The sequence below is a fragment of the Mixophyes fleayi genome, chromosome 5 (genome assembly GCF_038048845.1).
Source record: "Mixophyes fleayi isolate aMixFle1 chromosome 5, aMixFle1.hap1, whole genome shotgun sequence".
Classification (NCBI taxonomy): domain Eukaryota; kingdom Metazoa; phylum Chordata; class Amphibia; order Anura; family Limnodynastidae; genus Mixophyes; species Mixophyes fleayi.
Window position 1 is genome coordinate 138,789,999 of NC_134406.1, and position 24,891 is coordinate 138,814,889.

The following is a 24,891-nucleotide window of genomic DNA, read 5'->3' on the forward strand; positions in this document are numbered from 1 at the left end:
TAAACTGAATACTTCCAAAACAGAGGCTCTTCCCATTAACATTTCGCAGGAGAGATTACAGAAGTTGAAAGACAAATATCCCTATATATGGAAATCCACAGAAATTTCTTACTTAGGTATTCAGATTACCCCACATATTGATAATTTGATAGATAAGAATTTCTCTTTATTACTTGACCAACTCCAGTCCTTAACTACTTCATGGATGTGCAATGAGGTCTCTTGGCTGAGGAGAATATTGGCATTCAAAATGATGCTCCTCCAAAAGATGACTTATTTCGTATGCTCCCATTCCGTCTCCCACAGCACCTGTTAAATAAACTAGTCAAGGTTATGAGGATGTATGTGTGAAAGGCTAGGCCGCCACAGATGGCCCTGCAACGTATGATCAGGAGGAAATCACAAGGGGGATTGGCCCTCCCCGATCTAGGGAAATACCATGAAGCTTGTTTACTCTCTCAGATGCGGGATTGGTTCCTCCCATGGTGTGGGAAGCTGTGGGTGGACCAGCAAAAGGCTCATAATCCTGATTACCCTTTAGTAGATCTAGTTTGGGTTCTTCGGGAATAAAGACCGCAAGCTCATATTCTGCCCGCTCTTACCAGGGATCCCTTGATAGTGTGGAACTGATTGTGTGAAGGCCCTGAGGGTTTTCCCCGACCCACAGGAAATGTCTCAATACAAGCTGCCTCCAAACAGATACCTGACTTAAACCTGTCGGGATGGGCATCTAGGGGGATTCTGACTTTAGGACTATTGTTTAATTCAAGTACTCTTTCCTCTTTTTCTCAGTTGTGTGAACAATATCATTTACTGAAGAGCGACTTTTACAAATTTCTTCAGCTTAGACACTGGCCGTCAGAGCCCTCATTCAGAGGTATGGTAATAGGATCCCCTCCGGCTATATATCAAACAAATTTGACAAAGAGTAACAACAAAGCTAATATAACTACTTGGTATACTATTCTAGCGTTGCAAGTCGTTATTATCAAATCAAAAATTCACCTCCAATGGGAGGTAGATCTCCAGGTAGAATTCTCGGAGGAGGAATGGGAACGTATTTTTCGAAACTCTTTCACAATGTCCAAATGTCTCAATCATACTGAAATGTTGGTGATACTTCTGAATAGATTGTACATGACCCCTGAGAAATTGCACAAAATTTGGCCCTCAGTACCCCCGACATGTTGGCGTAATTGCACTGAGAGAGGAGATATATTCCATGTTTTTTGCTCATGCCCAGTCCTGCAACCCTTGTGGTTAGAGGTTTTCCAGTTGTTGGAAATGGGTTTTTGGGTATCCAACAACTCCATCCCCAGAGCTTGCTTTGTTGTATCATTATCCCCTCTCAGTTCCCTCCTAGGACAGGTATGGGATGGGCCAAGTGCTCATTGCAACCAGAGCTGCTATAGCTCAGGCCTGGAAACAACTGTCTCCCCGTCTTCGGCTAAGGTGATATCTAAAGTGAACTTCAGCTTGTTATGTGCGTATTGTCGCTAACCAATAACGATTGTCGAACCTCGATTTGTGTTTCCAACGCACAAAGATTTATTTGCAAATAGTAGAATAATATGCTCAAGCGAAGTGATAATAAATACAGCCGTTACTTATCGCAGGCGCTCTGGATCCAGTGTGCAGCATTCAATCCTGAAGTCTGGGGACAAGATGTCTGAACACTAGATGTGAAGCTGCTGCTTATATACACACAAAAATACAGTAACACAAAGAAGATGGTATAGCTTGCATCTATTGGTCCAGGTTTCAGGAAGGTCCAAGAGGTTGTCAATCATTGGCTAGTTAATCCTAAGGAATCCAAAGGAGGGGGTCACCTCTCCAGGGGGTATACTCGGCTCTTCCCGCCAAGATTCCTTAGTCTTAAGTAGTTCATAATTTCCTATCATTCATAACTTGTGTATGCACTCTGCGATTCCCTCGCATAGTGAGCCAAACAGTAGGATATGTAAGAGGTTTATTATGATACCACTCATGATATGATTCCTTCAACCTGTTCCGTGTATTTCACTAATATGCATGTAACTCTAATATAACATATAAATACTACTATATTTCGACATAACTGACTATGTGTTGCAACTACCATTAATGTGTACTATTTTATAAGTATGCGTGTTAGTGCGAATGTATGGTAAAAGACCAATTGCTGTTGCTGCCACGTGTAGTAGATGCGTACGCCCTTTCACGCCGTAGTGTGCCCTTGTACGCCGTAGCGTACCGTACGCATATTTTCAGACAAAGACAACCAAATTTGCTTGACTTTAATTGAAATGACTTTATCCAATTTGCTGACTTCGACAGCTCCACCCTTTGATAGTGTAATAAACTATCACCCAATCACCGTTTCAAGTTCAGGATTATACAATACTTCTTCACAGACCATGATCTCGGTATCTAGTACCACCCTTTCAGTCTCTTTCTCAGTGTTACTCCTATGAGACCATTTTCCACACTTCAACACAGTAGGAACACATTTGACAACTAAACCAATTGCTAAGATGACACCCAGTATAAGGAGAAGGAGCTTACCTACACTAGCAACCATTTCCTGTACCCACTCCCCCAGACCGAAGAACCATTTCACAGGGTTCAACCACGAGAACCAACCCGCCACCTTTTCCCCGACCTCATATAACGAAGAATTATGGCTCTTTCGAAATTCCCATTTCAGCTGCAAAATTTCATCTATCTTCCGGTCTATAACCTCTTTAGGGTCATCCGTATTACTAGTAATGTACGTACAACATTTGACAACGAACTGGGTGGCCAGTGTCACACAGTACCCACCAGTAATAGAGGTGAGATAATTTAGTACCAGTCTATGTTGCACCAACTCCTTCTTGTACGCTTGTAGCTCCCTTCCTGTATACCTGAAAGTGTCATCATACATCTCGGTGATATTATCTATTAATTTAGCTAGGTCTTGGATATATTTAAAGTTTAATGTTCCCCGAGCGGTCCTGGTAAGATCTAGAGCAACCATAACTTGGAAACCAGCAGTTTCACTAATCAATTTTATAGCTATGGGTTCCTCACCAGGAATCATATTTCTCTTGCCACGGTGTTCATACTGCGTGTGTATGTATGGTGGTGATGTAGTCTTGTGAATACCAACCATTTCTTCATGAGTAATAGTCATGATTTCAGGAACCAGTTTAGCTAAGAAACACAAGCCCTTGGAACTCGGAGTCACCCAGGAATAAAATACACATCATCAGGGAGAACATAAGGAACAGTATGCCAATGAATTATATCACACAGAGTTTTGATAAAACTACCCATGCTTAGTGTCTCCATTTGCTCTAGACACGTGTCGGCATTAATGACATTTTTTACATTTATCTGTAGAGACTTTTCCAATGGATACCTTCTTATGTTTGGTTATACGCCCTAATTTGTGACTTTCATCAAAATTCCTGCCTATTAGTGACCTTGTGAGTCTCCCTCTAAAAATGAGTGTGGCGAACCATTGTCTGATCTGATGGGTCAGCCTCCCAATTCTCCAGGCGCTTTGCATGAGATATGTTTAGGCACAGCAAAGATCTGCCTATGGAGTATTGTCGAAGCGTCAGACTAGGGGACCTAGTGTTATTGTACCTCCCGTCTATGGACCTCCCACCCCTCAATTCGAGTACTTCGGATATGTTTAGAGGGAATGGCACTAGTCCTATATTATGCTGCCCTTGCGGCACGTGAGAGCACACCCAACACTCAGTCTGGTTTAGCACCTTACCCACCAGGGAGTGATAATCCTCCAAAGGATGCCCGCCTATATTCAGAGTACTGGGGGACTGGCATCGTTGGATGCATCTCTCTTCAACTAGGGAGTCGCAGAATTTGCAGATACAATACTCATCAGACAATAGCCCCTCACACTGCCTCCGAGTTCCTGAGCTAGCAGACCTTTTCATAACCCCGGGTCCAAGTTTGATAATGGGCTGCTCCGAGTATCCTAATAACTTTTCTTCTGCCTCCATTTCATCCGTATCAGTCCCAGAACTCTCCTCCGTCCTCCATCCTCCTTCACAAAAATAGAATGTCCTAAAAAAAATAAAAACAAGGAAAATCCTGGAACAAAAGAAAAACAAAAACCGCCACTCCATCGCTGGAAAGATAGTTCTGGGGCAACGTCTCTGGTTCAGGTGTCTCGACTGCAGGCTTTAGGTCTCCCGGAACAGACTCACGAGTGACAGATCTATGTCGTTGGTCTTAGCTTTATCTTGCACTTTCTCCGGATTATGGACTATCCTGCAGTGGGTGGAATGGACCAAGTGTCTCTCTCTGCAACCTTCAGTGATGTAGTACTGGTCAGCAGCACTTGGTACGGGCCTTCCCAATGGTCTGTTAAACAACCTGAACGTAAGAAATTGCGGATCATAACATAGTCTCCAGGTTCAACATCATGACAGTTCGTTTCTGGCATACCAGGTGACAGCATTTTTAGTTTTTGTTGTTGTTGTTTTAGCTGTCTACTCATTCTTATAAGATATTGTACAGTCACTTCATTATTACACTTCAAGTCGTCTTGTGGACTCACGATCAAATGAGGTTGTCGTCCGAACAGTATCTCAAAGGGGGACAGATTAAGAGGAGGTCTAGGAGTGGTCCGAATGCTATGGAGGACCAATGGCAAAGCCTCAGGCCATGCCAACCCAGTTTCAGCCATTAACTTACCAAGCTTGTTCTTTATAGTACCGTTTACTCTCTCCACCTTACCACTGGCTTGTGGTCGGTAAGGGGTGTGAAGTCTGCTACCGATTCCCATGAGTTTACACATGTTTTGGAAGATATCACCAGTAAAATGGGTACCCCTATCACTTTCAATGATTCTAGGGATACCGAACCTACACACAAAGTCTTGTACAATTTTCTTTGCAGTGAACACAGCAGTATTAGTGGCTGCCGGATATGCTTCTACCCAACCGGAAAACACATCAATACACACTAACACATACTTTAGATTCCTGCACGGTGGTAATTGGATATAGTCAATTTGTATTACCTGAAAAGGTCCGTCTGTAGGAGGGATGTGGGATGGCTCAGTTGGAATAGTTTTCCCAACATTTTTCCTCAAACAAGTAAGACATGACATTGCTTTCTTACCAGCCTGAGAGGAAAATCCGGGAGCACACCAGTATGCTCTCACCAGTTTGCACATACCTTCTTTACCCAGGTGAGTCAGACCGTGTGCTGCTTCAGCCAGGCTTGGATAGTATGTTCGGGGAGCTACAGGCTTACATTGTCCATCCATCCAGAGTCCTGAGGACTCTTGACCACATCCCTTCGCCTTCCAGACCGCCTTTTCCTGCCGGGAACACAAATCTTGCATTTCAATTAATTTCTGCATGTGTAATGTCTGAAAAACCATCATAGTCTCGGCCGATACAGTCATAGGTCGCCCTGCTGCCCATTTAGCAGCTTCGTCTGCCCTGTTGTTGCCCAATGACACTGGGTCTTCTTCAAAGGTATGGGCTTTGCACTTTATGACGGCTACTGTTCTGGGTAACTGTATCGCTGTCAGAAGTCCTTTTATGTGTTGTGAGTGTGCCACTGGTGTACCTGCTGCTGTCGTAAAGTTTCTAGGACGCCCAAGGGCCCCAAAATCGTGCACTACCCCAAAAGCGTACCTAGAGTCAGTATATATATTGGCTGATTTGCCCTCTGCCAAATCACACGCTCTCCTTAGTGCTACTAGTTGCGCCACCAGGGCTGAGTGAGGTGGGCCAAGGGGTTCAGCTTCTACCACATCCTGATCGTCTACAACAGCGTAACCAGTACATAGCTCTCCCGTCTCTGTCTTTCTATGACAACTTCCGTCTGTATAAAACGTAAAATCTACATTTTCTAAGGGGATGTCACGTATGTCGGGCCTTGCAGTAAAGGTCTGATTCAGGTGTTCCATATAGTCATGCGTGTCAGTATTCTTGCCTAACTCATCATCAACCAGGGTCTCCTCACCTCCCACCCTTTGTGTCTCTAGAGACACATACGGAAGGTATGTAGCTGGATTTAAGGTGCTACATCGTTTGATGGTGATGTTTGAGGGTGCCATCAGCGCTAGTTCCCACTTTGTGAATCTAGCTGAAGAAACATGTCTGGTTTGGGCTGAATTTAACAGAGCTGATACAGCATGGGGTGTATAGATAGTTGAATTATGTCCTAATACTACGTCCTTGGTCTTACTTACCAGAAGAGCCATTGCTGCTACACTTCTGAGACATGTTGGGAGTGATCTTGCCACATTGTCTAATTGTGCACTGTAGTATGCTACCGGTCTGCTAGCGTCACCATGGTTCTGTGCGAGGACGCCTGCTGCACAACCATCAGCTTCTGTACAGTATAGCTTGAAAGGCTTTTCATAATCAGGTATTCCCAATGCAGGTGCTCTAGTCAGACTATCTTTAAGATTAAAGAACGCTTGCTCTGACTCTTCTGTGTGTACAACACGTTCTGGTTTTGAGGAAGAGACTAGCTCCTGCAATGGTAATGCCAGAATAGAAAAACCTGGGATCCAGGATCTACAGTATCCACACATCCCCAAGAAAGTACGAATCTGCTTCTGGCTCTGCGGCAGAGTCATGTGTTGTATGGCCTCAATTCTGTCGGTTGTCAGGTGTCTTAGCCCCTTAGTGAGGCAGGGTTCTAAGTATTTGACCTTAGTCTGACATGGCTGTAATTTATCCTTTGCCACCTTGTGCCCTGTTTGTGAAAGATGAAGCAACAACAATTTAGTATCATGTAAACATGACATAAAAGAATCAGAGCACAACAACAAATCGTCCACATATTGAATTAGAACAGACCCATTGTGGGGTTGAAAGGATTGCAAACAGTCATGTAAGGCTTGGGAGAAAATACTGGGGCTGTCAATGAACCCCTGGGGTAGTCTGGTCCATATGTATTGCACTCCCCTGTAGGAGAATGCAAAAAGGTATTGGCAGTCAGGGTGAAGAGGGACTGAGAAGAAAGCAGAACATAGATCAATGACAGTAAAATGACTGGCAGACGGTGGAATCTGCATGAGGATGACAGCTGGATTCGGCACTACGGGGAATTGGCTCTCAACAACTTTATTAATTCCCCTTAAGTCCTGGACTAATCTATAGCCCCTCCCCCCATTCTTCTTCACAGGGAAAATGGGACTATTTGCTGTACTGGCTGTACGAATTAAAATCCCTTGTTGTAACAGCCTCTCAATAACAGGATATACCCCTAGTTCCACCTCCGGTTTTAATGGATACTGTGGGATTTTTGGAGCTATCCTACCACTTTTTAGATTGACCATGACAGGGGCTACGTTTGCCATCAGTCCAGTGTCCTGTCCATCTCTGGTCCATAGTGAACATGGTATTTCCAGCAACATCCCCTTTACTTGAGATGGACTTTGTTCTATAACAGGAGAGTGTAACATTAACCTTTGAGGGGTGTCCAATATATCCTGCACCTCATGTGCGACCTTCTCCGGTATATCTAAGAACACACCATCAGAAGTACAGTATATGACACATCCCATTTTACATAACAAGTCTCTCCCTAGCAAGTTAGTAGGAGCCGCCGCAGCCAAGAGAAACGAATGCTTGGTATGCAGGGGCCCGATAGTAACCTCAGCTGGTTTAGTTAGTGGATAATGCAACACTTTTCCCATTACCCCGATGGCTGGAATTGTTTTACCCGTCACCTGTAGATTGAAAGGAGAGGTTATCACAGACCGGGCTGCCCCTGTATCTACAAGAAAAGTTTCTTTCCTACCAGCTATGTCAACTATCATTGTTGGTTCTTCACTCTGACTCTCAGTTAACCTCACTGGTTGTAGACTACAGGTATGACCTGACCCCTAGCGCTGACTATCATTTTCCCGCGCAATATTTGTGGTTATAATATGTGCGGGTAGATGTGAGTCTTCATATCTATGTGAACTTGTCCTTGGAGGATATCTATGTGTCCCACCTCTAGGGCTGTATCTGTCTTTTTTACAATCCCTCCTCATGTGTCCTTCTTTATTACAATTGAAACATCTGATCACTCTATGTTTCTTATTATGTGGGTTGTGTGCTGGTGGTCGTGTATGCATCCCCTCTAGAGCCTGTATACTCACCGTCATTAACCTATCACCTTTCTCCTCCTTTTGTCTAAAAAGGGTTTTTGTCGTGCTTCACAGCAGACTCCCTAAGAGAATCTACTGTGATGCCTCTCCAATTAGGTAATGTGGTTTGTACTCTGGATTTTAAATTTTCTCTAAGGCTATCCATTTATACTCCTACAGCTACTTCCCTATGATGTGGGTCCTCCCCTATGTTGGATATCCCAGTAAACCGTGTTATCGCTGCTATAGCTCTAATGAAGTAATCTGCTGCTGTTTCACTATCCTTTTGTTTAAAGGTGAAAATCTTACTCCAATTTACTACTACTGGAAAATAGATGGCTAAGTGTTTGCCAATTTGTTCTATTTTCTTTTGGTTAATCTCATCAGTCAAGGTGTCATCTTCCTCCAACAAACAATCTTCAATAAATTTTTGTATGTTAGTATTGGGAGGAAGACACGCCCTTAACACTACACGCCAATCCTTATTGGTTGGTTCGTGGGCATTTCCTAAGTCTTTAACAAATTTCTGACATTTAGCTAACTCCTTTCTAGGATCTGGGAATTCAGTCATAATGGAACGTAATTCTGATCTAGTCCAGGGACAATGCATTGTAACATTTCTTAAAGGAACTACACCATCCTTATCCGGTTTCCCATTGGGAACGGATATTGTGCGGACTGGGTACGCACCCTCTGGTTCACTGACTTCAGGGGACACTACAGGATTTGCTGGTTCAAGATTTAGAACGCTTTCACTCCTAGTGATCACGCTACTCTCACCTATCTCAGCCATTTTCTCATACTTGCGCTGAGCCTCTAGTACACTAACAGCATGGGCAATGGCCGAAATCACAGTGGGTTCATCTTCATCTTCTGATACACTTGTTTTAAACTGGCTTAAAACAGGATACAACTTAGTAATTTTTCTTTTTTCAGTTTTAATACCGACTGTACTTATCGCTCCCGCCACATAAGGTGGCCGGGGCGCGCTTGCGCTGAGTTCGCCACGCTTTTCAACGGCTACTTCCGCCGTGCACGAGCTTTTCGACACGCCTACTTCCGGTTTGCATTCGCTGCTCTGCCACGTGTTACCTTCCATTTGCCACAATTTTAAACAATCATTATGTTTATTCCTCACTTTCGTTGAGTTAATCAACCATACTTTATCTTTTACAGTATTTAGTACCTCTGCATTAAAACTTCCTATTGTTGTTAAAGGCCTATCACAATCTTTGGTCATCTTGACCCACGTGTCACAATACACAGTTGTGTATGCACCATATTTCTTACACATGAGAAACCTCGCTGAACCAATAGGACCTTCCTTAGGCAGTACACTGACCATCTCTAGCGTATGCTTAGCACCCATGTTGAACAACACCAATCTATGCAGAACGCTTTCAACAATTTGCTACAAACACTCTACCGCTAGAGATCTCTTACTGGCCGTGGACGTATTTGCTCAAGCCGCGTCCACTCACTTCCTCTTGTATTAAACAAGGACCCCTAACACAGACAATATCACCGTGGGACCCAAAAGCTATCAGCTCCTCCATACCCTGGCTAAACCACAAAATCTGTTGAGTTTATTATAACTGGGAGAACAAAGTCGATACAATCAACCAGCCTTTCCAATATAAATCCTCCTAGTTGCTTCACCAATTCGCACTAACGGTGCGGTTAGATCGCACTGCCTACCAATACTAATTATTAGCAAACCTTGCGATCTATTGGTAGCGCTTTGCGAAAACCCGGTTTTCGCATTCGGTATACCTGCCCTGTATACCGTGCTTCAGTTGGGCAATCCGCCTCATCAGACAGCAACTGAGCACAATGAATAATAAACAGTGTATCTACGTTACAAAATCACACACTATACACCTTTTCTGCGCAGAAAATCAAAAGTTCCCAACAACAGTAATAATATCTCAGAGGCTTTCACAAGTAATTATATTATGCACATATAATAACTATCAAGACGATTGTTTAACCACGTGGCAAATCTACCGGAAGTTCGCGTACGCACAGCAGGAAATACACATACGCTAAGCAATGCAATACAGTTAAAACGCACAATGACAGTAAAAAGAAACAGTTTTCTCTTTTGTCCCTAGCGTGCCCTAGACAATGCAAAACGGATATTCGGTTTCACAACACAGAGTAAAATTCAGGTTTTGAACACATTGTGTTCTTACCCGTATATGACGCGTCTCCACCCTTTGTTGCGGAACCGAAATCCGTTGGTCTTGCGTATCATCGGCAACGAAACCTCCAAAGCTCACGAGCCCCCAAATTGTTATGTGCGTATTGTCGCTAACCAATAACGATTGTCGAACCTCGATTTGTGTTTCCAACGCACAAAGATTTATTCGCAAATAGTAGAATATGCTCAAGCGAAGTGATAATAAATACAGCCGTTACTTATCGCAGGCGCTCTGGATCCAGTGTGCAGCATTCAATCCTGAAGTCTGGGGACAAGATGTCTGAACACTAGATGTGAAGCTGCTGCTTATATACACACAAAAATACAGTAACACAAAGAAGATGGTATAGCTTGGATCTATTGGTCCAGGTGATACTTCTGAATAGATTGTACATTACCCCTGATAAATTGCACAAAATTTGGCCCTCAGTACCCCCGACATGTTGGCGTAATTGCACTGAGAGAGGAGATATATTCCATGTTTTTTGCTCATGCCCAGTCCTGCAACCCTTGTGGTTAGAGGTTTTCCAGTTGTTGGAAATGGGTTTTTGGGTATCCAACAACTCCATCCCCAGAGCTTGCTTTGTTGTATCATTATCCCCTCTCAGTTCCCTCCTAGGACAGGTATGGGATGGGCCAAGTGCTCATTGCAACCAGAGCTGCTATAGCTCAGGCCTGGAAACAACTGTCTCCCCCGTCTTCGGCTAAGGTGATATCTAAAGTGAACTTCAGCTTGTTATGTGTGTATTGTCGCTAACCAATAACGATTGTCGAACCTCGATTTGTGTTTCCAACGCACAAAGATTTATTTGCAAATAGTAGAATAATATGCTCAAGCGAAGTGATAATAAATACAGCCGTTACTTATCGCAGGCGCTCTGGATCCAGTGTGCAGCATTCAATCCTGAAGTCTGGGGACAAGATGTCTGAACACTAGATGTGAAGCTGCTGCTTATATACACACAAAAATACAGTAACACAAAGAAGATGGTATAGCTTGCATCTATTGGTCCAGGTTTCAGGAAGGTCCAAGGGGTTGTCAATCATTGGCTAGTTCATCCTAAGGAATCCAAAGGAGGGGGTCACCTCTCCAGGGGGTATACTCGGCTCTTCCCGCCAAGATTCCTTAGTCTTAAGTAGTTCATAATTTCCTATCATTCATAACTTGTGTATGCACTCTGCGATTCCCTCGCATAGTGAGCCAAACAGTAGGATATGTAAAGAGGTTTATTATGATACCACTCATGATGATTCCTTCAACCTGTTCCGTGTATTTCACTAATATGCATGTAACTCTAATATAACATATAAATACTACTATATTTCGACATAACTGACTATGTGTTGCAACTACTACTACTATGTATGGTAAAAGACCAATTACTGTTGCTGCCACGTGTAGTAGATGCGTACGCCCTTTCACGTCGTAGCGTGCCCTTGTACGCCGTAGCGTACCGTACGCATCTTTTCAGACAAAGACAACCAAGTTTGCTCGACTTTAATTGAAATGACTTTATCCAATTTGCTGACTTCGACAAGCTTTGAGATGGAGACTCTAGGAGTCCTGTATTCCACGGCAGCTACTTCTCAATTAGTGAAATGGCGTAGTAATTATGTCACAGCCGGAGATGGTTCCCCATCCCAGTCCCCCCATCGGCTAGATATCTCAGACTCAGTTGGGCTTTAAGTGGCTTGTGCTTTGATCTAAGTATTATTTGTGTTTAGGCCTAGGTACAAGGATAGAATGGACTAGCCTCCGTACTACAAAGTTAAAGTGTCTTATGTTTAGGGTGCCAATCTCTAATTTTACTAGTTAATTGGTTATAATTATATCTAAATACTACAGAGTGTTGAATGTGTAAATTGTCTGTGTTTTAGGACATATTGTTGTTTCGTCCCCACCATGTACTCCTTCCCTTTTCTTTTTTTGTATCCTTTGCAATTATCTTAAAAAATGTAATAAACTTTACTTCAGTTAAAAATAAATAAATACAGTGTGTTGGAAAAAGCTGCAAGTCTTTTTGTATGTTACAGTTCTTATTTTCTATGTATAATACTATATTTCTTATGCTGCTAGAGAACTGCTTAGGGCAGTGGTTCCAAAACTGTGTGCCGTGGCTCCCTGGGGTAATTCAAATTATTTCGCAGAGTAGGAATGAACCCCCATCTAATTACAATAATATTGCTCTGCAGAATAACATCTTGTTCCTGCACGGTGCTGTACCTACTCTGTACTGTGCTAAAAAACCTCTTCACTTCATCCCATATGTGCCATCTACTGTCTCACACATAGCTTCTTTTCACATTGTACTTACTTTCTAATGTACTAAGATGAGTGGTTTGTAAACCTAGCTATTTATGCACTAGTTAGAAGCCTCTGTATATAGATTGTACGTTATGTTTCTTTCTTCTCTACCAATCTTTAAAGCTAGCTATAGCCTTGTTAAACACAGTAATTCTCCCCTTGTTTAGAATTGCCCCAACATGTGTAAGAGGGAAATTTCCATGCTTATATTATAGTTTCACACATTCAAGGTATCTCTTTTTATACATACCTCATGTCATTGCAAATCATTTGACACTTGATGACCTTTTGAAGCAAAGTGTGGTCAGCAAGGTAACTAAACCCATCACTTGGATGAACACTCTAGTTATCACAGAGAAATAAAATGGAATGTTGGTTATCTTAAAGCAACAGATGTTGACAAAGTGCAAATGGAAGATAAACAGGGCTGATTATCAGCAACTGTACAAAAGATCAGAGTTTAACCAAGGCTTTTGATGTTAATAATAATCTAGGCTATGCTGCGTTTTTTTGTTAAAAACAAGTGTTTGTTGGCCATCGAGGGTGCTGTTTTAAGTTCTGTCTGTGTCTATTTTCTGCTGGTTGAAACTTGCTCCTCCCATTCACTTCCCGCTGAATTTTACCAGACATTTTAAATAACGTTTTCTTTTCTACTTATTAAAAAGTAACAGGCAGAGTTGAATAGTTGACCCATTGTCTGCATGCCGGTTCAAGAGCTTAACACAACACTGTCTCAAATATATAAGTATTGATGAGCTAACTCTAGTCTGTTAACACTTGTGAATGTTGCAGGGAACAAGTTGACGCAAAGCAAAATGAACATGTCACGGGCACTAGGAGTGTTGCCCAGGATTTCACCAGATGACTGGGCTTACCAGAGTCGTAAAGTTCACACAACGGTCCTCTGGTAGCGGGGTGACTAGCAGAACAGATATCACAGCAGATGGAGAGAGAATGCCAGAAAATAATAGGAAAGTCAGTGACTTGCAGCAATCTTTGGTCAATGAATCAGCCTCTAGCTGATATAGTGGAAAGGCAGATTTGAACACGGAGATCAGGATGGACGTGAGTAGATGCAGGGAGGTGCAGGGAAGTCAGTGGTCTGCGTACAGCAAGTTGTACCACTGCTTATGGTGAAGAGACTTGTCCAGGTGCAGATAGGTAGCGGGGAAGTCAGTGGTCTGCATATAGCAAGTTGTACCACTGCTTATGGTGAGAAGACTTGTCCAGGTGCAGGTAGGTAGCGGGGAAGTCAGTGGTCTGCGTATAGCAAGTTGTACCACTGCTTAATAGGTGAGGATGTGTACAAGTGTAGATGAGTGGAAGCATACAAAGATAATAGGATGCAGTCACTGAGAGCACAGAGGAACTTGATCCCAATAGGTATGCAGCGTATCCAACAAAGTCTATATAACGGTATGTGTGGCGCTGCTTGGTAGAGACTTGCTCAGCACAGATATGCAGGCCAATAATGGATAGTCAATCACAGTTATGCATATAACGACTGAGTAGTACGGTTAATTCCAAGGGAGATGCAGGAACTGCAGAGACGCTGGACGGCAGAGACGAGTGTAGGAACCACAGGTGAGTAGATCCAGTAATCAGAGTCCAGCTGAGGACACAGGCAGGAAACAGGAGACTGTAGCAGGTTTCGATGAGAAGCACAGGGAATCCACAGGAACTGAAGACACTAGTAGTACACAGGAGATAGTAGCAGGTATGGAAACCAGCGATGAGTAGATCAGGAATCAGCAGGAAACTGAAGACACTAGTAGAACACAGGGAACACCTTCAGAGACTCACAGGGAATGAGACTCCAAGATCAGGCAATGAGGTAATGCACACAGGTGCCTTAAATAGGGAGTTGCCTGATCAACCAATTTGGATTAAAAGCAACAGTCACAAGAGTTCTTGGGAGCTGCGCATGCGCAGTCCATTAGGATGGCGGACGGCCGCGGTTTAGGACAGGTGCTGGCAGGAAGGCTAGAGAGCCACGCACCAGCGCAGAGCCACTCACGGTCCGGTGAGTGACAGTACCCCCCCTTTTAAAGGTGGGCACAGAACACATGGAGCCGGGTTTGCCCGGATTCTGGGAATAGAATTTTTTCAGGAGAGCTGGGGCGTTGAGATCATCAGCCCGGATCCAGGAACGCTCTTCTGGGCCAAAGCCCTTCCAGTGCACAAGGAAACGAAGAACTCCTCGCGAAATTTTTGAGTCTAATATATGAGTGATCTCAAACTCCTCCTCTTGATGAACTTGAACTGGCCGAGGTGCTGAAGGAGGGACAGAGAAACGGTTGATGATAAGAGGCTTGAGTAATGACACATGGAAGGCGTTGGAGATACGAAGGTTCTTGGGTAGTAGAAGTTTGAAGCAGACTGGATATATCACTTGAATGATCCTATATGGACCAATGAAACGAGGAGCAAACTTCATAGATGGAACCTTCAAGCGAATATTTTTGGTAGAAAGCCATACACGATCTCCAATCTTTAGTGGTGGAATAGCCCGCCTCTTTTTATCCGCAAAGGACTTGTATCTGGCAGATGTCTTTTTTAAACAGGTTTTGACCTGAGACCAGATATCTTTGAAGGTCTGACAAACAGTCTCCACAGCAGGAACTTGGGTGGGAGGGAGGGGAGGAAATTCCGGGAAAGACAGATGGTGACGGTAAACCACAAAGAATGGACTTCTTGAAGATGACTCTTGATACATGTTGTTATGGGCGAATTCAGCCCATGGGAGTAAATCTACCCAGTTGTCTTGGTTGGCTGAGGAGAACATCCTAATGAAAGTTTCAAGATCTTGATTGACTCTCTCGGTCTGTCCGTTTGAGGATGATAGGAAGATGAGAGTGATAACCGAATACCCAAGGTCTTACAAAGGGCTCGCCAGAATCTGGAAACGAATTGCACTCCCCTATCCGAAACAATCTCAGAAGGACATCCATGAATTCGGAAAATCTCTTTGATAAAATGCTCAGCCAGAGTAGATGAAGAAGGTAAACCGGTCAGAGGAACGAAATGTACCATCTTCGAAAATCGATCCACCACTACCCAGATGGTATTACACTTTTTACTTGGAGGAAGATCGGTGACAAAGTCCATACTAATATGGGTCCAAGGTTTGGAAGGAATGGGTAGTGGTTGTAGTAATCCCGCTGGTGTTCTGCGGGGAGTTTTAAACTGGGAACACAGCTCACAAGCGGCCACAAAGTCTTTGACATCTTTCCTCATAGAGGGCCACCAGTAGCTTCGAGAAAGGATTTCTAAAGTCTTGCGTTCACCCGAATGTCCAGAAAAACGTGAGGAATGGAACCAAGACAATATTTTCCTCCTAAGAGATGGAGGCACGAGGGTTCTCCCAAATGGTAGCACCTTGGTAGACGAAGTGGCCAGAGACACACACTTGGGATCTAAAATAGAATGGTTAGGACCATCTTCAACGTCTGAGGACGTCACGAATGCCCGAGACAGGGCGTCTGCTTTTTTATTTTTGGCAGCAGGTTTGAAGGTTATAAGAAGTTCAAAACGGGAAAAGAAAAGAGACCATCTTGCTTGATGGATATTTAAACATTGAGCTGACTGTAGATATGACAGGTTTTTGTGATCCGTAAAAATAGTTACGGGATGACGAGCTCCCTCCAGTAGATATCTCCATTCCTCTAATGCTGCTTTTATGGCCAACAACTCCTTGTCCCCGATGGTATAATTCCTCTCCGCGGGTAGAAGACCTCGGGAATAAAAGGCACAAGGATGGAATTTTTGTTGTTCCGATCTTTGGGATAATATGGCCCCTAAGCCAACATTAGAGGCGTCTACCTCTAGGAAGAAGCGAAGCGTCACATCAGGCTGTCGAAGAACAGGAGCAGAAGAGAAGGATTCTTTGAGAGACTGAAAAGCTTGAAGGGCCTCGGAGGACCACAGTTTAGTGTTAGCCCCCTTGCGGGTCAGGGCCACTATAGGAGAGGCAATGGACGAAAATCCTTGAATGAAGCGTCTGTAATAATTCGCAAATCCTAAAAAGTGTTGGATTGCTCGGAGAGTAGTTGGCTGGGGCCAACGTAATACAGCGTTCACCTTTTCTGGATCCATCTTAAGACCGACTCCGGACACAATGTATCCCAGGAATGGAATCTGGGATAACTCGAATGCACATTTCTCTAGTATGTGAAATAAAGAATTTCTTCGGAGTCTGGAAAGGACCTCTGCCACCTGTTGATGATGAGTGGGCAGATCCTGGGAAAAAATTAATATGTCATCCAGATAGACGACGACACAGACATACAGCAAGTCCCGGAAGATCTCATTCACGAAACCCTGGAAGACAGCGGGGGCGTTACACAACCCGAATGGCATAACAAGATATTCATAATGGCCATCCCTGGTGTTAAAAGCTGTCTTCCATTCGTCTCCGGACTTGATCCGGATTAAATTATAGGCACCTCGAAGATCCAACTTGGTAAAGATCCGGGCTCCCTTAATGCGATCAAAAAGTTCAGTGATTAACGGAATAGGGTACCGATTTTTGATGGTACTGGCATTGAGTCCACGGAAACCTATACAGGGACGTAATGATCCATCTTTCTTCTTTACGAAAAAGAGCCCCGTTCCAGCGGGAGAGGTAGAAGGTCGGATAAATCCTCGCTGGAGGTTCTCCTTAATGTATTCAGATGTTGCTTGAGTCTCAGGTAATGAAAGTGGATACACACGGCCCCAAGGAGGACTCTTGCCAGGTTGTAAGTCAATCGGACTATCCCATGCCCGATGAGGAGGAAGGCGTTCTGACTGAACCTTATCGAACACATCCGCAAAGGAAGCATACTGAGGGGGGAGGCCCGGTGGACATGGTGAAATGGACGACTGCTGTATTTTGAGTGGAACAACTTGAGAGAGACAACGATGACGACATTCGGGACCCCAGGAAGTGACTTGAGGAGTGCTCCAGTCAATCTGAGGGGAATAAAGTTGAAGCCATGGAAGGCCTAGTACGATGGGACTGGTAGTAACAGGAAGGATCAATAAAGAAATTTTTTCTTGGTGTAAGGCTCCAATTTGAAGAGTCAGTGGAGACGTACTTTGAGTAATGAGGCCATTAATTATACGTGATCCATCAATAGCAGTAACGGCAATGGGAACCTTTAAGGAAATCACTGGTAGAGACCATTGATTCACTAGGGAACTAGAGATAAAATTTCCAGCAGCTCCAGAATCTATAAGTGCTTGAGAGACAAAGGATTTGGTAGCAAAGGAAACGGTGACATCAAAAGAACAAACTTTCACATTCGTAGAACATGGAGAGGACTCCAGGGACCCTAACCTTACCTCTCCAGAACTGGTTAGGGCCTGGCATTTCCCGACTTCCTAGGACATGAGTTCAGCATGTGAGTAGAGTCAGCGCAATAGATACAGAGTCTATTTTTCACTCTTCGTTCTCTCTCCTCAGATGTTAGTTTAGAGCGACCTAGCCCCATAGGTTCTACTGGAGGTGGAGAATGACGAACTTGAGATACTGAGCGAATAGGCGCTTTGCAGGAAGTTATTCTCTCGGAATCTCTCTCACGAAATCTCATGTCTACACGATGGCAAAGGGAAATCAAATCATCCAAGGAGGAGGGTAACTCTTGAGAGGTCAGTGCGTCTTTAATTTTTTTGGAAAGCCCCTGCCAGAAGGCGGTGATCAGTGCCTCAGTGTTCCACTGAAGTTCAGAGGCAAGTATCCGAAATTGAATGACATACTGAGCCACAGTCCGAGATCCTTGGCGTAGTCGGAGGATACTGGAAGCTGCAGAGATAACACGACCAGGTTCGTCAAAAATACTTTGAAACGTAGAAATAAACAAGGCACTATCTTGCAATAAAGGGTCATTTCTTTCCCACAGAGGGGAGGCCCATGCAAGAGCCTGTCCGGAAAACAAAGAGATTGGAACGATGAGTAGAGAAGTTATGAGGTTGAAGTTCAAAATGAACGGAGCATTGATTAAGAAAGTCCCTACAGGTTTTGGGATCTCCATCATATTTAGAAGGAGTAGGCAGGTGTAGCGTGGAAGCGATGGACACCTGGGATGGCACTCGGGAAGGAGTTGGAGATACTGGAAGATCAACGGTTGCTGCTACATTTTGCACAGGGGTTCCTTGGGAGGCTAAAGCCTGACAATATTGCAACAACTGTTGTTGGCGAACATCTTGCTGTTCGACTCGGGTGACCAGATACTGCAGCATCTCTTTAGCTGTTGGTTCCGATCCTGGGTCTGTCATGGCCTGATCTTACTGTCACGGGCACTAGGAGTGTTGCCCAGGATTTCACCAGATGACTGGGCTTACCAGAGTCGTAAAGTTCACACAATGGTCCTCTGGTAGCGGGGTGACTAGCGGAACAGATATCACAGCAGATGGAGAGAGAATGCCAGAAAATAATAGGAAAGTCAGTGACTTGCAGCAATCTTTGGTCAATGAATCAGCCTCTAGCTGATATAGTGGAAAGGCAGATTTGAACACGGAGATCAGGATGGACGTGAGTAGATGCAGGGAGGTGCAGGGAAGACAGTGGTCTGCGTACAGCAAGTTGTACCACTGCTTATGGTGAGAAGACTTGTCCAGGTGCAGGTAGGTAGCGGGGAAGTCAGTGGTCTGCGTATAGCAAGTTGTACCACTGCTTAATAGGTGAGGATGTGTACAAGTGTAGATGAGTGGAAGCATACAAAGATAATAGGATGCAGACACTGAGAGCACAGAGGAACTTGATCCCAATAGGTATGCAGCGTATCCAACAAAGTCTATATAACGGTATGTGTGGCGCTGCTTGGTAGAGACTTGCTCAGCACAGATATGCAGGCCAATAATGGATAGTCAATCACAGTTATGCATATAACGACTGAGTAGTACGGTTAATTCCAAACAGGTATGCAGCGTAACAATAACAGTCTATAGCAGGTATGGATACCGCTGCTGAGCGTGGAGACTTGTCCTAGCGGATATGCAGCGTAAACATAGAAAGTCAATAACAGATAGGCATACCGCTATTCAGTAGAACAGTCTGTCCACAGGGAGATGCAGGAACTGCAGAGACGCTGGACGGCAGAGACGAGTGTAGGAACCACAGGTGAGTAGATCCGGTAATCAGAGTCCAGCTGAGGACACAGGCAGGAAACAGGAGACTGTAGCAGGTATGTAAACCAGCGATGTGAAGCACAGGTAATCCACAGGAACTGAAGACACTAGTAGGACACAGGAGATAGTAGCGGGTATGGAAACCAGCGATAAGTAGATCAGGAATCAGCAGGAAACTGAAGACACTAGTAGAACACAGGGAACACCTTCAGAGACTCACAGGGAATGAGACTCCAAGATCAGGCAATGAGGTAATGCACACAGGTGCCTTCAATAGGGAGTTGCCTGATCAACCAATATGGATTAAAAGCAACAGTCACAAGAGTTCTTGGGAGCTGCGCATGCGCAGTCCATTAGGATGGCGGACGGCCGCGGTTTAGGACAGGTGCTGGCAGGAAGGCTAGGGAGCCACGCACCAGCGAAGAGGCACTCACGGTCCGGTGAGTGACAGAACACTTGTCAGAAAATGTTTGTGCAGGTCCACTGGCTTACATTGTTTCTTTCTTTTTGGGGAAAGGGGGGGTATCAGTGTGAAGGAGTTTAGCAGGCTTTAAGAAAGCATGTTGAACAACTGATTTCATTGTTTGCATATACAAAGCCTATAGGGAGCAGAAAAGTGAAGAACAATGTTTGAAGTAATCTTATGAATCTGAGGATAGGACTCTAATCTAATTAAATTAATTAAATTATTGTGTTAAAAGATAAATATAGTGTCCACTTCACTATGAAAGGCAGCATGGAAAAACTGCTGATCAATGCAACACATTATTAAATACAGCATCAAATGCGGCTATGCAAAGTGATCTCAGCAAATGTAGTCTATTGTTACAATACAATAATTCCAATAACTACCAGCAAACCCTGGATGACTGCTGCCTCTGGCCCAGGCCTTTATGATCTTTCTAGAAATCCACCCTTCAATATTGGGGTCATGGACTTAGAATAGGAAGTATATGCAGCTAACTTTATGTGGAATAACAGAACTGAAAAAGGGAATGAGAGCCAACCTGAAAAAAACTGTTGACAAGGAAACAGGTATGCCCCCTTACAAATTTAAATGAAGTTCACCTTTCTGGAACTTTTGTGGGTTTATATGTGCAAAGCACATTCCAATTTGATAAACATAGTTTTATAGGCTCCAAATATAGGTGTTGCAATAATAAGATGCGCTTTCTGGTTTTAGATTACTTACTATATTGTTTTTACCCTCTGATGAAGTTGTCTACACAACAAAATGTGTAAGGGAACCACCTGCTGCAGCAATCTACTTTGGGCGCCTAGAATACTTAAGATCCAAGGCCTAAGGAATCACACACTTCCATGGAGTAAATACTCTACTGGGATTTCATCTACCTTGGAAAGCAACATCTCTAAGGTCAGATAGCAGCTATCAGCGCATTCTGCAAGTATACTCTTTGCTAAACCAAGTTGTGTCCATGAGGTTTATCTGTGACTATTTCTAGTCCATAAGTGCCAGCTGGGACCGGTAGTATCACAAATATCTGGATATGTTTAAAGCTAATTACATCTAGCTGGATTATCTGTTGGAATGCTGTGGAAACTTTAGACTCATCATTTCTGAAATTGTGTGATGACGATACCTTTGGCGTTTCTAATATTAATCATTGGTTGGTTAATATTTATGCCATGTATCTAGGCATAATCTTTTAATACTAATTAGATTTGGATAATAGGATTAAGTGAGTTTATATTTTTTTTTTACAGTTTTGTTAATACTCTGTTTTTACATCACGGACATAGGTTTTATGATAATCTGTTAGCACTGTAAATTTTTGCATTACTATATGCTGTATACAGGTATAAAAATTATCTGGAATGCCTGACACTCGTGGTTTTCCAAAAAGGGTTCTTTTTTGTAATTTCAAACACCGTGCCTAAAATATACTAATCTCTCAAAATCACTCCGGTCTTATCGCACACTGATCCCAGTATACCCCTCCTAAGCACGTCTTTGACACTTTACTAAACAGCAGGTTATATGCTTTATCCTTTGGTTTTCTCAAAATTCTGGATCACTGAAGAAATCTATTGTGCTTGCCCACTCTGGTCAAGTAGCAACTTATTCAGAGCTAAATGTTTAAAGTAATTTTTTTTTTTTTTTTTTTTTTAAAAAACAATTACTTAGGTAGGCTAGTTATTTCTAAAAAAATTTTTTTCTGTAAATCAAATTGCTAAAATGTCTATAGAAACATAAAATAAATGAACAACTAAAGTGCTAATGCAAATAGGGCTCACATCATTAATGCAAATTCAATAGGTTGCACAATAAATACAAAAATAATTGTATTCACACTTTAGCACCTCTTTTTGTTCTGAAATGGCTGACTAAAGAGCATGGGTTTATCTATACAAAAGTTTATTTTAAGTCACAATGGTCGCATGGCAGTTTGGTTCCCAGCCTGTTCCGTGATCACCTCCATTGTCAATGATCTGCACCATGACAGTGATGAAATTCAAATGGCTGGGAACCAGATCCAATGGTCCCAGCCACATGCTTGGAGGCTGCAGTCATGTGTGAGTGTGCAATTGTAAACATATGTAGTCATTTAAAAGTCCATTGGGAGAGTTCACCATTTGTATGTCATATAAATTGGAAAAAACAAAACAAAAACTAAACCACTGTTACTTAAACAGGTTTCTTAGGGGCCAACAACAATTTAGAATTTCAGGATATTCTTGCTTTATCCGACCATGGTTACTGTTCATGATGGTTTACAAAAGGACAAAGTTAAAGAAGAAAAAAAAAATAGAAGATATGTTGTGTTGTGCTTGGAGCGCTGGTTCCGTTACAAACATCAACATATTAGTTTGTTATAGGCATAGTCCCTATTTTAATATGTGGCAAAAATCTATTAACAATTTACTCAGACACAAAAAATCCAGAAAACCTCAGCAATGTACAAAAACACAACACAGATGAAAAACATCTTGGTCTAAAAATAAAAAAAAAACATCTGAAATGATAGTTTATTTTCACTTACAAACGATAACTTACTTAATATTTCCAATGAGCAATACAGTTAACTCTAGACTGGGGACTGACTACACTTGATACACACTAAACAAACTAGTCTCTTCCCCACATTATAGTCTATTGCTGAATTTAATTTTTTCTTATCCCATAAATCAGAATTTCTACTGTTAACATTACTTTTACCAGTATTAAAATGAAGATTTCTTCATACTGCACGCTTTCTTTTATCAATGTTTGGAAGAAATGCCATCTCTCACCAGTTACGCGATAATTTACTCCACAATATGCTTGTCTTAGTGTTGCTATATTAAGAAGTGTGTAGAAAATGTAAGTCAGATCACTATTAAGTATTAGAACACATTATTCTATTTTCAATCGCACAAATACTGTTTCTAACAGATGAGTAAGGTATGTTTAGTGTAGCCTCACCTCAAGAGAGTACAGCATTACTCTTCTTTTGTGCTTGAAAAGTAAAGTACAGACTGCTCTAATGTAGTTTCATTGCAACCCTGATTTATCAGTTAGGTAATGTGATATAAATAAGACACAATGGTTTTTGTACCTTTGGCCTCTTCAATACCTGGAAAACCTAAGAACCATTACAGTGGAGGATTATGTAAACATTGTTGTGAATGGGTGAAATGAAAATAATCAATCCGTGTCACCCTTCATCTTCAATATTTCAATAACACTCCGACTAAGGATTGGTTTGGTATCTTCCATAATAACTGTGGTCTTTGGGTGGCAAAGCATCACACAAGTGCCTTGGAAATTCATAAATGGATAGAATTTATCCACATTTTACCAACAAAATGTACCAAACAAATCCAGAAAACCAACATGGGCACACTATACATAAAAATAATAAAAAGTGAACTTCATGTCAGTAAAATAAGTGTTACAAAAAGAAAATTGTGAAAAAATAAAATAAAAAATGTTACAGTTTGTGGAAAGAAAGACCGGAGTATACAGCTTATGTTATCATAAGCTATGTAGACATAGTAAGTAGGCCGGATGCATTTTGTTGTTTTTTTTAATACTACTAAAAGACAAAACACATTGCTCCCATTACCAGCCACTTTTATATCTTAGACAGGTTTTTCCTCCTTTTTTTGTATTTTTTTTCTTAAATTTGTCAATTACTATTTTTCTACACAGAAACTGTTGCCAGTGTTTGGGCCTACTGATTGTTCATAGTGTTGGCTGAGCCATTTACAGTGCTCTGCCAATGTTTTCCAAGTATCTTTTGCACCTGTTATAAGTGCCAAGTTAAAATTCATGGTGAGTTTGGAAAAGGTCTGTTGAATGATGCTACCGGCCACTCCTTTGTGATCGTTTGCAATTTCCTCTCCCAGTACATTTTCTTTTTATTCAGGATCTCCATCTTTATCCGATGTTCAACCTCAGCCATTTCACATTCGCGCTCTATCTGTTGCACTTTAGCCACGTGAACCTCATTCATTTGAATTAATTGCAGCTGGAGGATAGACATCTGCTGGTGATGCTCCTCCTCGTGCATCTTTGTCAGTATGCCATTCTGAGAAGGTTTGCTTCTGTAGGTCCTGTTTGCAGTTATTCTGGTGGACGAGCAGGACGGTGATGGCAGATTGCCTTGACATTTTTGCATGTTGACTATAGACTTTTCTGGTGTGTATATGTCTCTGTCTGGGATGACAAAGGATTCTAGGAAAAAAAATAGTGATAAAAAAAAAAGAGTTAAAAGGATTTAACACAAAGATTTGTTGTGGTAAAAATAATATAAGTTATGCGCTGCTCTTTGTGCTTACAACAAAAATGGTATTCTCAAGGCTGAGAGGCTTTAATGAAATGTTATGGTGTGTTAAAGGCAGGCATGTAGTCTAACCTTTTCCATAATTTGACACAGGGTTTGTTGCTTTATTAAGATCAGAGACTAAAATTTTATTTTACCATAGCCAAACAAGTAACATAGCACTGTTAATAAATTTGAATATACAGAGAAATCAGTTTATTACCTAGTAACTTGATGTGGGAAAACACTTGGGATTTGCAGACACTTGAAAATATGTTGAACCAGCCTTTTAGCTCCTTTTGAGTATGGTGCAAGTTTTTGTTCAATATATCTTATGTACATATGTCTGTGACTGTTTATATTACATATTTTACCTGAGTAACCCCCCCCCACTCCGTTGTATTTCTGA

The 24,891-nt window shown here is 42.4% G+C and overlaps 1 protein-coding gene across 3 annotated transcripts in view; it reads right to left on the reverse strand.

Moving 5' to 3' along the window:
• Positions 1-22,690: 22,690 nt before the first annotated feature.
• MSANTD3 (Myb/SANT DNA binding domain containing 3) overlaps positions 22,691-24,891 on the reverse strand; it is a 74,007-nt gene continuing 71,806 nt past the window's right edge. For all 3 annotated transcript variants that reach the window (XM_075212879.1, XM_075212877.1, XM_075212876.1), the window contains one exon: positions 22,691-24,394. In XM_075212879.1, the coding sequence (XP_075068980.1) occupies positions 23,988-24,394 (407 nt within the window). In that variant the 3' untranslated portion in view covers positions 22,691-23,987. The remainder of the gene's footprint in view (positions 24,395-24,891) is intronic.